The sequence below is a fragment of the Podarcis erhardii genome (genome assembly GCF_964252035.2).
Source record: "Podarcis erhardii genome assembly, chromosome: 2".
In the NCBI taxonomy this organism is placed as follows: Eukaryota; Metazoa; Chordata; class Lepidosauria; order Squamata; family Lacertidae; genus Podarcis; species Podarcis erhardii.
In genome coordinates, this window is record NC_138498.1 from 33,347,555 (window position 1) to 33,364,718 (window position 17,164).

The 17,164-nt window shown below is 42.9% G+C and overlaps 1 protein-coding gene across 3 annotated transcripts in view; it reads right to left on the minus strand.

Moving 5' to 3' along the window:
- The window catches only part of ABCC3 (ATP binding cassette subfamily C member 3), a 78,006-nt gene that overhangs the window by 33,520 nt on the left and 27,322 nt on the right, over positions 1–17,164 (minus strand). For all 3 annotated transcript variants that reach the window (XM_081850656.1, XM_081850657.1, XM_081850655.1), the window contains 6 exons: positions 15,734–15,859; positions 14,179–14,316; positions 12,145–12,270; positions 10,745–10,806; positions 7,598–7,729; positions 1,814–2,032 (listed from right to left, as the gene is read on the minus strand). In XM_081850656.1, the coding sequence (XP_081706782.1) occupies positions 1,814–2,032; positions 7,598–7,729; positions 10,745–10,806; positions 12,145–12,270; positions 14,179–14,316; positions 15,734–15,859 (803 nt within the window). The remainder of the gene's footprint in view (positions 1–1,813; positions 2,033–7,597; positions 7,730–10,744; positions 10,807–12,144; positions 12,271–14,178; positions 14,317–15,733; positions 15,860–17,164) is intronic.

Sequence of the window (17,164 nt, forward strand, 5' to 3'; positions counted from 1 at the left end):
AAATATTGTGGAAAGTAGGGGAGGGGTGGGCAGACATCTGTACATTGATTGGTGTTGTGTGTTGGTCAAATGGCATACCTGGATTTCACTGTGCCAGCATAGTGTGTAAAGGTAAAGGGACCCCTGACCATTAGGTCCAGTCATGGCTGACTCTGGGGTTGCGGCGCTCATCTCGCTTTATTGGCCAAGGGAGCCGGCGTACAGCTTCCGGGTCATGTGGCCAGCATGACTAAGTCGCTTCTGGAGAACCAGAGCAGCACACAGAAACGCCGTTTACCTTCCCGCCAGAGCAGTACCTATTTATCTACTTGCACTTTGACGTGCTTTCGAACTGCTAGGTTGGCAGGAGCAGGGACCGAGCAACGGGAGCTCACCCTGTCGAACCACTGACCTTCTGATCGGCAAGTCCTAGGCTCTGTGGTTTAACCCACAGCGCCACCCGCATCCCTCTAGTGTGTAGAGGGGCTGAAAAGCTGAAGCAAGTTACAGCTACATAGTACATGCAAGGCACGGTAAAATGGGCCAGCTCTATCATGAGGCAAAATGAAGCAACTGCCTCGGGTGGTGATAGGAAATTTGTGCTTCCTCACAAAGCTCTCTGCTAATCTGCCACAAAGATAGTCTGGCCACTTTCCTGTCTTCTATACTGTTTTCTAGCATCATCCCCTGCCCTCTTCTTCTGCACAGCCACTACCTGGAGATGCTAAGGATTAAACCTGGGACCATCTACATGCAAAGCATATTTCACTGAGCTACAGCCCTTCCCTATCATGAAGACAGATGCAGATCCTGCCTCAGGCAGCACAATGTCTTGTGCCGTCCCTGACTGGAAAGCATGCACACATGTAATCTTTGCATCTGCCAATCAACACACATAGATGAACTTTTGTGTGTTGCAGTTCAAAATGGGATTCTTTCCCATGTAGACACGCAAGTGTGAACTGGAAAGAAATATGGTGCATGGAGGAGATACCTCCTCCATTTAGTCATGTTAGCGATATGTCTAAATGAAAGCCTCCCTTGTTTCCCACTCAGTGTTCTTATGCAAAACTAGTAAACACATGAAAACCCATTATATATTTCCTCATTGACAGCCTTTCCCTATCAGACTGCCATTCTCCCCTGCGATTCCCCACATCTGCTATGCAGATAGGCAAGGACTCAGCACAGGATAAAATAGGTGTCCTGTGACATGCAGGGAATGGAGTGCAGTAAATGAGAAAACTCCAAAAGCTTGCAGAAAGCAAGTGGCGCCTTAAAACTATTACCTTTTCACTAAAAGGTAAAGGTAAAGGTACCCCTGCCCTTGCGGGCCAGTCATGTCCGACTCTAGGGTTGTGCGCCCATCTCACTTAAGAGGCCGGGGGCCAGCGCTGTCCGGAGACACTTCCGGGTCACGTGGCCAGCGTGACGAAGCTGCTCTGGCGAGCCGGCATCAGTGCAGCACACGGAAATGCCGTTTACCATCCCGCTATAAAGCGGTACCTATTTATCTACTTGCACCTAAGGGTGCTTTCGAACTGCTAGGTGGGCAGGAGCTGGGACCGAAAGACGGGAGCTCACCCCGCCGCGGGGATTCGAACCGCCGACCATGCGATCGGCAAGCCCTAGGCGCTGAGGTTTTACCCACAGCGCCACCCGCGTCCCTTTTCACCAGCTATTCACTAATGCAAGGTTTCCCAAAATAGGGTTCTGCTAGCTAGGGGTGATGGGAGTCGTAGTTAAAAAAAACAGCTGGAGAGAGACCTAAGTTTTGGAAACACTGTGCTAATGGATCATGTGAAATGAACTTGAATGAGAGTGCAGAACTCACCCTAGCAACTTGGGGTTGACGAAAGACAACAGATCTTGAATTAATTTAAAGAAGGAGCCGATTAAGAAGTATGGGCCAAAGGTCCTAAGTAAGGCTTTGAGAAAAGAGGGTTCTTTTTGCTTTGCGTTACTACTTATCAGGATTTCTGTTTCCTCAAGGCCATCACCAACATGGTTCTCTATTTGGTTCGAGCTTTTTGTATAGGATATATCCTTTTTCCTAGGGGAACAAAAAGACATTGTTAAAGTCAGCTGAAAAAGTGGAGGGTTTGTTAGGAATGTTGACTCTCTTAAATAATAGCAGCCTTTGGGCCTCAAATGTGGCCTTGCTTCTGTGAGAACTGCTAAGATATGTTTGTAGGATATGGGCCCCACATTTTAGTAGCCAAGAGCAGGGAGCAGTTTCCCCCATGAAAAAAGGGGACCTCAGTTTGAAGTACTGTCTGTGTTAAAATCAGTACTTTATTTAATAACTACGTTAAAGCTGCATATTTAAATTATAGTGACATAAGGCAGCACATTTGGAACCTGATTCACAAATTAAGTCGTATGAGATATTACTACTGCATTCCCTCTGCTTGGTGTATTCAGGGGCAGAAACTTCCACATCAACCTATCAGATCAACTGATTTGAGTGAAGACTGGCCAGTTCATGGAGGAATGATTAAGATTAAATTAGTTTAGTTTACTTAAATAAAAAGCTGTAGTCTAAAGCTTTGGCTGAGGCAAATACAGCCTTCGGCATCTGATAATTTCCCTTTCCTGTTCAGCAAAATGATGGTGGTGGTGGTGGTGGTGATGGTGATGATGATGATGACATACTTGCTTTGGAAAGCAGCCACATTTCAAACATCAACATTTTTTTGGTTTTATGGTCTTTCAAGAAATAAAACTAATGGGTGATAGCTTTACTCAGAAGAGACCAATTGAAATCAATTCACACAAGTAATTTAGGTCCATTGATTTCAATAGGTCTCATTTGAGGTTGGATAAAACCTACTAAATTATTTTGTTTAGTATTTTATGAATCAAAAAGCCCTGTTACCACTACAGCTATGGTTTTGCCATGCATCTTCCAGTATTTTTACCTCAATTATTTTATGTCTAACAGCCTATAACTTTATAACAGTTTTGACTATCCTTTCACTGATTTTGCGCCCAACCAAACCGCTATTCCAGTGACATTTCAAGACAAGGGCACAAATTAATGGAAGTCAGGTATTTGCCCAAACACATGAAAGCTCAAAGCATGGGGAAGGGGGTGCATGCGCCAGTCCCACACCACACACCTCTCAGTCCCTGCCCTTCCTCCTGTTGAATAGGGAAAGGCCCACAGGGACTTCTGTTTCTGTTTACTTGAACGCAAATTGAACCCCTTCATGTGATTGGGGAAACTGATCCTTAACTTAGCTTAACTCATGACAAAACATCAACAGCGACCTGATCTTCTCTCTACCCCCCTGGTATGGTCACATAAAGAGAGAGCTGGTATGGGGTGATTTCAAACAAATGATCCACTATGTACACAACATGCATTCTGAGGTGGAAGGAACTGTACTGTGTGTCTTATCAGGTATGCATGTGATGGCTCTTGAGCCATACACAGCTGAGTGATTCAGCGTACCAGTTATCTCTCCGGATAAGATAAAACCTCAGACACTCTGCTATTTACAGATATAGAGAGCATTTATCCTCAGTGTTCTTATTTTATTAATGTTCTGCCTTCTGCTTTGCATACAGACAAGTTTAAGAACATTTCACATAATGAAGGTATTTGTCCCTGTGGGATCAGAGAGACAAAACTTGTGGGTCATTTTAATCTATATATGACAATTTGTATAATAAGCCCAGAAAGAAGCTGATTGTACCTTTACCCGGAAGACCCACTGAAATAAGGCTATCTCTTGTTTAAATGATTCCTCTTATATTACTGAAAATGTAGCTAAATTCTTCCTATCTAAAATATAAATTAAGAGCCAGATGGTAAAGCAGGAAACTCCCTTTTGGCCCCTCTGTAAATATCAGTATTTTTATTATAGTTATCCTGTTTGCATCCCCTTTTATTGGTCTGTAACCATAACAGATAAGTCATCATCACTCTGCTAAGAAGTGTTTGTAGTATGTGACCTAGTTTAGATTTAAAACAGAAAGTAGCTTTTTGCATTTTAACACTAGCAGCCTCATACCAGGCATGGCTCAGAATTTCTAAGAAACAAAATCAGCACAGTTTTGAAATCAATGGTTAAAAACAGTGCAATTTTGAAAGGTTCAGTCGTCCATCTTCATTGTATCCAAAAACAGACAAAAAGCTGCACCTTGATCTCAGGAACCGCATGCAAAAATAAGTTATGATATCTTAACAGGTGTCCAATTCACAGTGAACAAACAACTTTCCAAAATATAGAGGCTGAATCAGAGAGGGCAAGAGTTACAATTTCAATTGAAATTCAAAGAATGATACGGAAGCATGACAAGGCATAAAGGTAAAGGTAAAGGTACCCCTGCCCATACGGGCCAGTCGTGTCCGACTCTAGGGTTGTGCACTCATCTCACTTAAGAGGCCGGGAGCCAGCACTGTCCGGAGACACTTCCGGGTCACGTGGCCAGCGTGATGAAGCTGCTCTGGCGAGCCAGCACCAGCGCAGCACACGGAAACACCGTTTTACTTTCCCGCTATAAAGCGGTACCTATTTATCTACTTGCACTTAGGGGTGCTTTCGAACTGCTAGGTGGGCAGGAGCTGGGACCGAACGACGGGAGCTCACCCCGCCGCAGGGATTCGAACCGCTGACCATACGATCGGCAAGTCCTAGGCACTGAGGTTTTACCCACAGCGCCACCCGCGTCCCATATGACAAGGCATACACACATGTAAATGAGGCATACACATATGACATGAGGCATACACATACACATACACATGAGGCATACACATATGGCAAGGCATACACACATGTAAATGAGAATACAGAACTCCTTTGCAGTGTGCCAGATGGTTAGTATGGAATTAGGTGTCACTGAGAGATGCTCAGCTAACATGCTTCGGTCTGTACCATCTGTTTCTTCTTGGTTCAATGGAAGGCTACACTAAAATAACTTTTTTGGCTCCTATGAGCAGACCAGATCATTGAAACTTTCTGATGGAAAATGATGTGTACACTGACAATTCCTGCTCTCTCTCTCTCTCTTTTGCATTGCTCTTTATTATACAAGTGAAACTTGAAAAATTAGAATATTGTGGAAAAGTTCATTTATTTCAGTAATGCACCTTAAAAGGTACAACTAATATATGAGATAGACTCATGACATGCAAAGCAAGATATGTCAAGCCTTTATTTGTAACAATTGTGATGTTTATGGTGTACAGTGTCAGTGTTTGTAAAAAGCAAAAAAGGAGGAAAAGGTTCTGACCTCCCTTTGTCTCCTCAGCCTGGTCCTCGGACCCTTGTCGGCACAAAAAGAGTCCATGAGAATATCCTTGCAGAGTTTTATTCTTAAAAGTCTTTGTGCAAAACACGGCTGAATACACACCAGCACTAACCAACCAACCAACCCAAACACCAGCCTCAGCACAAACTAACATTTCTCACTTTATATATACAACCTGCTGCAGGCCGCTGAGTCATGCTGACCCAGCTTTATTCGCATTAAAGAAACAGCTGCCATTTTAGCCGTGACATACAGCTGATGAAAACCCCAAATTAACAATCTCAGAAAATTAGAATATTAAATGAAATCAGCAAAACAAGGACTGCAAATAGAGCAATATTGGACCTCTGAGAAGTAGAAGCATGCACATGTATTCAGTACTTGGTTTGGGCCCCTTTTGCATCAATTACTGCCTCAATGTGGCGTGGCATGGATGCTATCAGCTTATGGCACTGCTGAGGTGTTATGGAAAACCAGGAAGCTTCAATAGCAGCCTTCAGCTCTTCTACATTGCCCGGTCTCATGTCTCTCATCTTTCTCTTGGCAATGCCCCATAGATTCTCTATGGGGTTCAGGTCAGGCAAGTTTACTGGCCAATCAAGCACAGTAATCCCATGGGCATTGAACCAGGTTTTGGTACTTTTGGCACTGTGGGCAGGTGACAAAGTCCTGCTGGAAAATGAAATCAGCATGCCCATAAAGCTCGTCTGTGGAAGGAAACATGAAGTGCTCCAAAATCTCTTGGTAGATGGCTGCGTTGACCCTGGACTTAATGAAGCACAGTGGACCAACACCAGCTGATGACATGGCTCCCCAAATCAACACAGACTGTGGAAACTTCACATTGGACTTCAAGCATCTGGCATTGTGTGCCTCCCCATTCTTCCTCCAGACTCTGGGTCCTTCGTTTCCAAGTGAGATGCAAAAGCTGCTCTCATAAGAAAAGAGATTTGGGGAGCCATGTCATCAGCTGTACGCTATAAACACCACAATTATAACAAATAAAGGCTTGACATATCTTGCTTTGCATGTCATGAGTCTATCTCATATATTAGTTTCACCTTTTAAGTTGCATTACTGAAATAAGTGAACTTTTCCACAATATTCTAATTTTCTGAGTTTCACCTGTATGTATGTCCAGTTCTTATGCATTTAGCTTCAGTAATTTAATTCTCTTTTTAATGCATTAGACGGATAATCTTAACGCAAACCCAAACCCTCTCCAAAAAGCCACATGAACATGGTGGTGGGTATTCCACAACCATTCCATGCAAGTATGGGTTTGTTCTGAGAATCTCAGCTTTCCAATGGGACCCCACACAACCCAGAGCCAGTGAGATATGTCTTCTGAGAAAGAGACATGGAACACCTTGTGGGGAACAGCAGCACAACTGAGGAGCTGGAATAACCCACATTAGTTCCAAGGCAGCCTGATAACCCCTCCGACCGCATCCCAAGCCGCATCTTCATCCCCAGTTCCACATCATCACTACCTGGGTCTCAAGAGCAAAAGCAGCAGCAGATCCAATGGGAAATCTGGAGCTGGCACAGGAATGAACAAGGGTCCACTCCAGAAAAGGGAGATCCCACTGTAAACAATAACCCAGCAGAGGAAGAGGAAGAGGAAGAGGAAGAGGAAGAGGAAGAGGAAGAGGAAGAGGGAGGAAGCTGGCAACAAGGATATTGACCTGTTTTTAGGAGGTAATTTAATTATTGTTTGATTTTATACTAATGTTACTGTATATATCTGATTTTAGCCGCCCTGAGCCCGACTTCGGCCAGGGAGGGCAGGATATAAATAAAAGTTGTTGTTGTCGTCATCATCATCATCATCATCATCATCATCATCATCATCCCTTCCAGTTCTCCTCTAATCTCTTGCTGGGTCAACAGCTCCCTACGGTCCAGCTCATTTGCTCAACTCCAGCTCCCACACAAGGTCCTGGGGGCCTGGACACGCTTTTTTTCTCACCCCTCCCCCACAGAAAAGTTATAGTTTTTATTATTATTAAGATAATCTTGAAAGTGTGATAGAAAATGCAAGTAAAATGTGACACTAGAATGGGGGTTGATTACTGGTTGTTCAGAGATACAGTTCCAGTGCCTTGAGGATCCTTGCCTCATCCTTTGATTAGCAAAAGCCTAACAAATTATGCAAAACAAGCAAACACATGCACATTAGCTTAACATATGCACATTAGCTTAATTCTGCATTTTACACAGTTATCATTTATGTAGGCTGCAATATTTTTAATTTTTTTTGACACATTACGATGGCATACAATTTTGGTGATTTTCTAAAGCACAGTTAAAAAACAAGAGTTTATGCACAAAAGGAAGCCTAAGAGTGACTTACTGTTGCACTTCTTGATTTTGTTTATCCCACTCTTTCTGCAGCTTCTGTACTATCAGTTCAGATTTATCATCCGCATTCAGAGACCATAAATCTTTATCTTCAAGAGGCTTCTTATATCCCTGGATTGCCATACTGTATTGTTAAAAAAATCAAAAAAGGACGTTGGTAATCAGTTTGGACACACAATTCAAACTTTCTCAAGAGAGTACTGCAGTGTTACGCGTAATGTGCAAAGACCTCTACAGACAGTGCATGTGAGTACACACACATTTAATTCCTCCTTCTTCTACACTAGGCATCCAGGACAACTTACCCAGCTACTGGATGGCAGAAGCTGTTGTACATTTCCCTGCTCCATATCACATGCTGCTATCAGTGGGGTGGGGACAGGGGACATGTGCAATGTTGTGGATACAGGTAAATGGTTCTGGAAGTAACAGGTAGGGAGGTGGGAAATAAATACATATTTGCTGTTTGCAGCAATGGCCATGTGTTTAACATAAAATGAATTTTTGGTCTGACTGCAAGTCAAGTACAAAGGAGTGATCAAAGATGAGTAAGACCAAGTTTTTCTACTAAGGGGTGAGCTGTGCTTCCCATCCACTCTCCAATGTTCACCTCAGTAATGACACACATATGGCCTCTGGATGCACCAGCATCCTGCCCTCCTCCACAATCCTTCAAGCAGGCATCTACTTTTTCTGTCTCTGCCCACCCCCATCCACACCAACACCTTGCTTGTATTTTTGCTCAACACCCTTTAAAAGTGCTCTGAGAAGCAGAGGAGGTGGCATTGTGGCTGTCACAAGGCATAACTAATCAGCACCAAAAGGAGGGATTTTGCTTCATGATTGACACAAACACTAGCCAGTCAGTGCTGTGCTTTGGTTTTCTGATTCAAACCAAAACACAAGGTTTTCCCTGAGTTCAATCTGGGAGTAAAGATGGTAAGTGCACAAGATGAGGTTAGCACATTTTCAAAGCAGTTTCACCATGCAAATATTGTATGTCTGGTACCAGAACTTCAACTCCATCACACTTTTTAGCACTTCCTTGATGCCTCCAGTATTATCCCACCATGAATGTCTGCTGTGCTTTGCCATCACCTTGGGCACCCTCAAAATCCTGTCTAATCTTTGGCATAATACATTACTAAAGTATTGGCAAACAAGAGGTTCTGTTCACATACAACTCTGTTCACATACTTTCATTTATTACAGTGATGATAACCACAAACATAAGGGGGTTTAGTGGTTGAACCTTGACTGTAGCCAACCTTAAATGCATTTTTTTTTCTGGCTCCCCGCTCCTGCTTTTCCCACATGGCAACAAGATCACTACTGACGTCAATGTAACTGCTGCTGTCAGGGATGTTAAATAGCTCTCTGTTGACCTCTTGTCCTCCTGCATAAACTCAACTGAATTTGGGAACTGACTACAAATGCTACAAGTTCACCCATCTCTCTTTAAGAGGAAAAACTAGGACAAAATGATTTAAATCTTGGTAGGAAAGTGGCATTTTAAGTTGACATCAAACTACTATCCAACAGAATTGCTAACGCTTGGAAGTCTCCGGATATTAACTATTTTCCTTGAGGCCTTAGTTTTTCATCCATGCATTTGCCATTTGCAGCAAAGGAGGCAGCCGAGCCTCCTGTTGCTAGGTGGAAAGTCTTTTATTCAGTTTCTAAGTGGGAATCTCTATGGGACGATGTGGCACAATGAATAGGCTGCTAGGTTCAGAACTAGGGAGAATTCAATTTGGTCTGCCTTTTTAAAAGTGAGCCGACCTAATATGCATCTCCTGAATTAATACACAGACTGGAAAGTAATTATCATTAAGATTTTGCACTTATGTAAAAATGGTTTTTGGCTTTAAAAAGCAGCCATCATCACAGGCGTGGCACATCTGGAACTACACTTGACAAACCAATGACACCAATATACTTTAGTTTACTATGGCAATAACTTTCATTTTTGTTTCTTTCTTTTGTAGCCCAGACTTTATTACGCAGCCCATACAGTAAACATGCTTGACTTTTGTTTTGTTTTTAAAGGGTCAGAAAGTGGGTGGATTTCTGGGGTGAAAGACTTTCGCCATCCCATCCACCAATGTGTTTTGATGATACACTTTTGCCTTTAAATGCTATCCCTGGAACGTAACCTCCACATAAGTTGAGAGTCACCTGTATTCAAATACAATTTTTGTACAGTTTTTTTTTCTTTTTTAAATCACAGATTAATGTGGAAATCAGATGGAATAGACTTATGAATGAAAATGTGCAAATTGCCTCTCAGAACTCTATTCTCAGCCCTGTGTTTTTTTTTAACAACAACTATTGTTGTCTTCTAATTGCAAAGAGAACCTTGAAGATAAAAGCTTAGATTTTTTTCCCTAAATTGCAAAATAACCCTCTTCAACCTTGCACAAAGTATGGCTTATTAAACTAATCTCCCTCTTCTTTGGAGAGGGGGAAAATGCAACTTCCCCTCCCCTTTAAAAAAAAGACATTTTTTGGAGAGTTGAAGGTTGACAAAGATTTGTTTCATCATGTTACACACGAGACTCAAGTTTCCTTTCCTGCTGCACAGTAAGAATAATAAAAAACACCCTATAAAATACGATTCCAACAGGAAATGAAACCTGAACCTTAATTGCCAATTCAAACATCACTGTGCAAGTTGTTCACAGTGTTAGCCAGCATTTCCCAACCTGGAAATAAGCACACAGCACTCCAGTTTCCCATCTGTGAACTTAGCTGCTGTCTCACACTTCCTGCACCTCAGTTCTGAAAGGTGATCTACGCCAGGGATGGGCAGACTTGAGGCTTGCTGCAACTACAGTACTTCGTTTTCTGCCAGAATCCTGAGATCCACCAACCAGCCCATTGTGCAAACGAAATATATTTAGAAGTAAATATACTTCTAAAGCTCAGGAATTTGTTCTGAGTACTTTTGTTAACCTCTACTCTAATAAGCACAAAACATCTGGGTGTGGGGTAGAGGGAAGAGCATGAATGAATGCTGTATTGTATAGGAATGTAGCTAGGCAACCAAGAGCACGAGGGGAATCTCTTGTACGGATGCCACTTCAATATTGCTTTCAGCAAAATAAGAGGTTATCTACAAGAGCTCAGTAATGCTTACCTTGTAAACCACCAAAATGTGATCTTCGAAAGGAAACCAGAATTTAACTCTGGACAGGGATTCTACAATAAAAAGTTGAAGACATGAATTTGTTTTTGTTTCTTTAAATCCAATATTTTAGCCAAAGCTTTTGTAGCCAAAGACTACCATGCATTCAAAATCATTTGGAGATATATCATGGGATGCATATATTAAGGATGTGCTGGAACTCCTGCCAATTTCCTGCTCCCCACCACCTTCCCCCAGCTCTGAGCAGTGTTTGAAGGGCTATGGCTGGATTTCACAATCTGATCTCAACAAATCCTGCTAATAGCAGACATAAAAGCAAGGAGTGGATGTGTGTTTTAGCTATTACCAGATAGCAAACACAGGGGATCCTTCTTGATGGAGCAGCCAGGCGGGGGCAGGGGGGGGGAGGAGAAGACACGAGGCAAGACAAAAGAAAGCCTCTCTGTCCTGCTGCCAGCAGACTTTATTAAGACTAGGTTGTGGCAGAATGGAAGGAAAAGATTTTCTCTTACTGCAGAATCCACAGTCAGCTTCCAGGCCATATGAAAATAAGGTACGATTGGGCCATTCTTTCGCACTAATTGTCACACAAAGGGACAAACATCCCAAAATCCCACCACCACCAAAAATCAACTACTTCACCAGGCTGCTGTCCCAATTTCTGCCCTCTCCCTCCACAATGTCCTTTTAGCAAAGAACATCACACATAAATTAGCACCTCATTAAGTACTTCCCTCTCACACATGACTTCTTCAAAGCAGGCTAGCAGTGAGTCCAAACTCACACCACGCCTGCTTTGGGTTGTGTATAGGGAGCAGGTCGTCATGGGGCTGGATTTGGTACATGAAGCCTACAGTTGTTGATGTCTAAGGTAAATACTTTCCTTAAACATATACAGTGGTGCCTCGCAAGATGAAATTAATCCGTTCCGCGAGTCTCTTCGTCTAGCGGTTTTTTCGTCTTGTGAAGCAAGCCCATTGACGGCTTAGCGGATTAGCGCTATTAGCTGCTTTTAGCGGCTTTTAGCGGCTTATCGGATATGCAGATAAGCGGCTTAGCAAAAGGGGGGGGGAGGGAAAAAACCCCGCAGGAACTCGCAAGACATTTTCGTCTTGCGAAGCAAGCCCATAGGAAATTCGTTTTGCGAAGCACCTCCAAAACGGAAAACCCTTTCGTCTAGCTGGTTTTCCGTCTTACGAGGCATTCGTCTTGCGGGGCACCACTGTAGTCCAGAGGCAGAACCCTAATCAGAGACACTTAAGGTGAGATGTAGTGGTTTGTTCCAAGACACCTTCCAGGAAAATCAGAGGATGTGGACACGCATTCTTAAATTAGCTTGGTTGCTCATGAGAAATTATAGAAGGCAGTCACTGCAAGAAGGACTTACTTACAGGGTCTAAGTTAACCGGAGAGAAAAATGGAGACTTTTCTTTAAGACACGAAAGAACCAACTCTACAAGGATCAGTGCCAAGTATAGATAAAATGTGATAATCCGAAATCTGTCTTCCATTGGGTTCTAGGGAGAGACACAAGATTTTGAATCAATATACAAGGAAAGTGTTCTTCACTAAAGGCACGGGGAAAGGTTAAATGGTTAATGAGAGGGGGAAAGTTAATGAGGTCAAAGGAGAACTTGGGTAAAACAACAGACAAATATAGTACTGTATGTATATGCTCCCCTTGAGGGGGAAAAACAAATTATTTAATCAACTCATGGGGTGAAACACTGACGCTGTCTCCCTAGGACATTGATGAGGAAAAAGACCATTAGAGTAATAAAATATTATTATTAAAAACAAATATTTAATATTTCAGGTGGAGGTGGCTATTAAGTGCAAAGCCTAACAAAACTATTTAGGATCTTGTGTGATAATAAGTCTTGCTCTGGTGCCTTAGCTGTTTCCCACTGGAATCATCTGCAACCCCCACCCTCTTCCTTTGTGAAGAAGTATGGAAGATCCTGCCTTCAGGGCTAGAAATCTGAGCCTCAAGGCCTCCCCATTTGGCCTGCAAGGCCATTTCATCCAAGCCATGGTCACCTGCCCTGCACCTGATGTCAAGTGCTTCCCAGGTGCCAAGCGTGGGGTTTGCAAAGCCCCTTGCCCAATTTTTCCCAAGCACCCATCAACCAGTTGATTGTTTGACGTTTGGAAAAGGTGGGGGAGCAGCAACATTGTCCAATGACATTCGTGGTGTCACACCATGGCCACTGGTGTGAATGAAATTTAACACGACATGCCAGTATATTAGTCAAAAAGTCACAGCTCCCTAACACAACAGGTGAAAGGAACAATAGAAAATGGGACAGGAGTACCAACATTAAAATCAGGAAAACTAATGTAATATTCTGCCATGTCTGCAGGCACCCTTAAGACTACAACTCCCATCAGCCCCAGCCAGAGAGAGGCAGGGGGTTGACAGATGCTGTAGTCCAAACATTTGGAGGACAGTAGAGTGGTGAAGGTTGTCATAGACATTCTAGATATATGACTCCCACCTTGTTGGATTTGAACTATTTTCTGATTCACTGCTGGACAAAATGCAAGGTGCTGATTTGGATTGTTAAAGACCTAAATGGCTTGGGACTTGGATTCCTTAAGTACTGCCTTCTCCCATTATGTTCCATCCTGCATGCTTCATTCAATGTCTGAGGCCTTGTTCCAAGTGGCATTGCTGAATGAGATATGGCAGACGGCCACTAAGACCATGCCCATTTTAGCAGTTAAACCCACTTTATGGAATGCTTTCCTTAAGGAGGTTTGCCAGGCTTTGATACTTTATTATTTCAGGCAGTTGGCCAAAACACGGCTGTTTCAGAAGGCTTTTAGAAGATTAGCTTCCCTAGATTTTGTTGCTCTAGCTTCGTTACCTCAAATGATTGATGATGTTTTGTTTGCGATGTTTGATTTTGGTGGCAGTGATGATACTGTATTTATTTAATGTTCCATTGTTTTTCATTAAGTGAGCTGCTTTGAGTTCACTTTGTAAGGAAAAGTGGGGTATAGGTCACTAAAGAAATAAACACAGAAATAAAATCTGAACACACCGATTTTCATTCCAGTATCTCCTTTCAAAGACACATAAGACGTGAGACCTCCCTATCTTCCTGCCTTTACAGAGGAGCTTGACTTTCCTTCCTTTTCTTTGAGAAGAGGAAACACTCCTCTCTGCAGTGCAGTGTCCCCATAGCCTCCATTCACATTCACAGTCCATTAGCTTGCCTTTAGCACCCTGTGAATGTCCCAGTCTTGGTGTTTTGGAAGAGGTAGGCAGCAGAAAGTAACACAAGCTGCTCCACCCCTAACTCCCATTAGATCTACCTCTCCCCACAGAGTGCCATGCCATCTCACTCCCTAAATGCTAATTTTGTGAAAACATGTCATAAATGTATACATCCCGAATAACATAGACACATCCCATTTACCTGAGCTGCAGTACCAATTATCTTGGACCGTAAAGGGCTCACAGCACACAGCACACACAAGAACCAGAAGATGATGAGAACTCCTGAGGACTGAACTCCATGAAGCCTCTCATACTGGATGAGCAACATGGCTAACAGCTGCAGAGAAAGTAAAGGTGGAACACATGGATTACAGCTGTGAATGAATGAATGCCTCCTTATCTCTTAGCTTGGTTTAAAAGCCTGGATCTGAAACACTGCTGTCAGTTTGTTTGTTCTTCTGCTTCCATTGGTCTCATGCACACCATTCACTAAAAGCACTACGGTACCACTTTAAACACTCAAAGAATAAGGATGCTGAGAGTCAATTGGTGGCCTCTATTCCTTTCACAGAGCTACAATTTCCAGAGTCCTCTGTGAAGGGGGATTGACTGTTAAACCACTCTGAAAACTGTAGCTCTGTGAAAAGAATAGGGCTGTCCTAACAACTCTCACCATCCTTAATGAACTACAGTTCCCAGGAATCCTTGGTGGAAGCAATGACTGTTTAAAGTGGCATAATAGTGCTTTAAATGTATGGCATGAATATGGCCATAGTTCCGTTCCCTCTCCCCACCAAAAGAAAAAGCGCTTTGCTTTAGAACTAGATAACAGCATTATTACTGTATATATATAAAAATAAGGAAACAGCTTGTTTTTTTTCTCATCCAGGAAGACGTGGCTATTGCCTTTTAACTCAGATATCCCACATTTGTGTTTTCATGTTCGTTTCCATCATACAACCTTTAGATTTCATAGAGGCTCACTGAAAATATTATTTGCTTTATTGCCACAAAGGCAAGGAAAAACTTTGTGCAGTGCAGAACAGTAAAAATGCCCCTTCCTCCTTTGCTTATATGCAGAATTCTCCAATGCTGACTTTTAAAACGTGAAGAGAAATAGACAGTATTAACTAAATGGAAAAATTATACCCTTTAAGGATATGATTGCTTCTTATTATCATCCAAAGCATTATTTTGTTCAGAATTTGGCTGCTGTTTCAGAACTGCTGATCTTGTACAATCCAAGATAATATGACATATTGTCATGTAACAGTAGCCCTGAGGACTCCACAGATAAATAAGAGGATGAAGAACGGCAAAAGCAATTTGCACAACGCACAGAACTTCTGTCAAAGTTCTGTCTGCCTCCTCTATGTCAAGGCCTTAGCTCAGTGACAGAGAAATCGCTTTGAATGCAGAATGTCCCTGGTTCAACCTCAGACGCCTCAAGATAAGGCTGGAAAAGACTCCTTTCTGAAACTCTGGAGAGTTGTTGCCAGTCAGTGTAGACAGTACTAAGCTAGAGGGACAAATGGCCTGGTTCAGTATAAGGCAGGTTTGCATGTTTTCCCATAATAATTGCCATCATCCTCTCCACTAAATTTGCTGCTGATAACTGAACAGTCAATTCCACAGCCATCTCTGGGATTCTAAGAGGCAGCCATGCCCGATCTAAGAAAATTAATTCACATCACGTTTCAGCATCAACATTGACCCCCATGCAATCAATAACATCAACAGAAAGGAATACTGACCATTGTGATGCCAACAAGTAAGGGTGTAACAAAATATACAGGTGCTGGGGTTCTGCTCTGAACAATTCCATGGAAAGCGTAGAAGAGATTGGCCCAGCAAACACACCAAAGAACAAAAGCAAAGACCTTCAAAAGAGAGAGAAAATAAATTCATCTGCAAGAGTAGCAATGTATTCAGTCAATGTATATATTCAAAGAGCATTTATACTGCAGCATATTCTGAAAGCAGCCCTGCACGTTAGCCATAAAAATTACTAGTCCCTGCCTGCCCACACCTACACATGGCAGTTGTTTGTACAACATTGATGGCCTGAAGAGGAGAAAGAATTATAGAGTTGGAAGAGATCCCCAAGGGCCATCTAGTCCAACCCCCTACAATGCAGGAAGCTCAACTGAAGCACCCATGACAGATGGCCATTCAACCTCTGCTTAAAAACCTCCAGTGAAGGAGACTTCACCACCTCTCATGGGAGTCTGTTCCACAGTCGAATAACTGCCAGAAAGTTCTTCTTGGTGTTTAGTCGGAATCTCTTTTCTTGTAACTTGGAAGTACGTTTCCAGGCAGATTTCAAAGTGTTGGTGCTGACCTTTAAAGCCCTAAATGGCCTCGGTCCAGTATACCTGAAGGAGCGTCTCCCCTCCCCATTGTTCAGCCCAGACACTGAAGTCCAGCACCGAGGGCCTTCTGGTGGTTCCCTCGGTGCGAGAAGCCAAGTTACAGGGAACCAGACAGAGGGCCTTCTCGGTAGTGGCACCTGCCCTGTAGAACACCCTCCCACCAGATGTCAAAGAGAACAACAACTACCAGACTTGGTTTCCAGACCCTTGATCACCTTGGTTTCCCTCCTCTGCACAGGTTCCAGCTTGTCACCATCCTTCTTAAATCGTGGTGCCCAGAACTGGACACAGTATTCCAGATGTGGTCTAACCAAGGCAGAATAGAATGGGACTATTACTTCCCTTGATCTGGCCACTATACTTTTGTTAATGCAGCTTAGAATAGCATTAGCTTTTTTTTTTTGCTGCTGTAACACACTTTTGACTCAAGTTAAGCTTGTGGTCCACTAAGACCCCTAGATTCTTTTCACATGTACTACTGGCAATCTAGATGTCCCCCATCTTATATTTGCTTCTTCCTGCCTAAGTGCAGAAAAAAACTGCACAGGTTTTTATTTCAGTTTGCAAGCATATGCTTTCTGGCTGCTCAGCCAGAGGTGATTTGTACTTGCCACAGCCTACTGGCAATTGGCTATTCACAAGCTTGTCTTAGAGTACCAATACCCCATGCAGAGGCAACTACATGTACATTTCCAGACATGTGAGCAATGACTGGGGACGTGCCTGCACCAGGAAAATTACAGGGTAGATGGTTTGCTATTGCACATTTTTGCGCAATATTTTTGCAAGTCCCATATCAATGACAGTGATGTG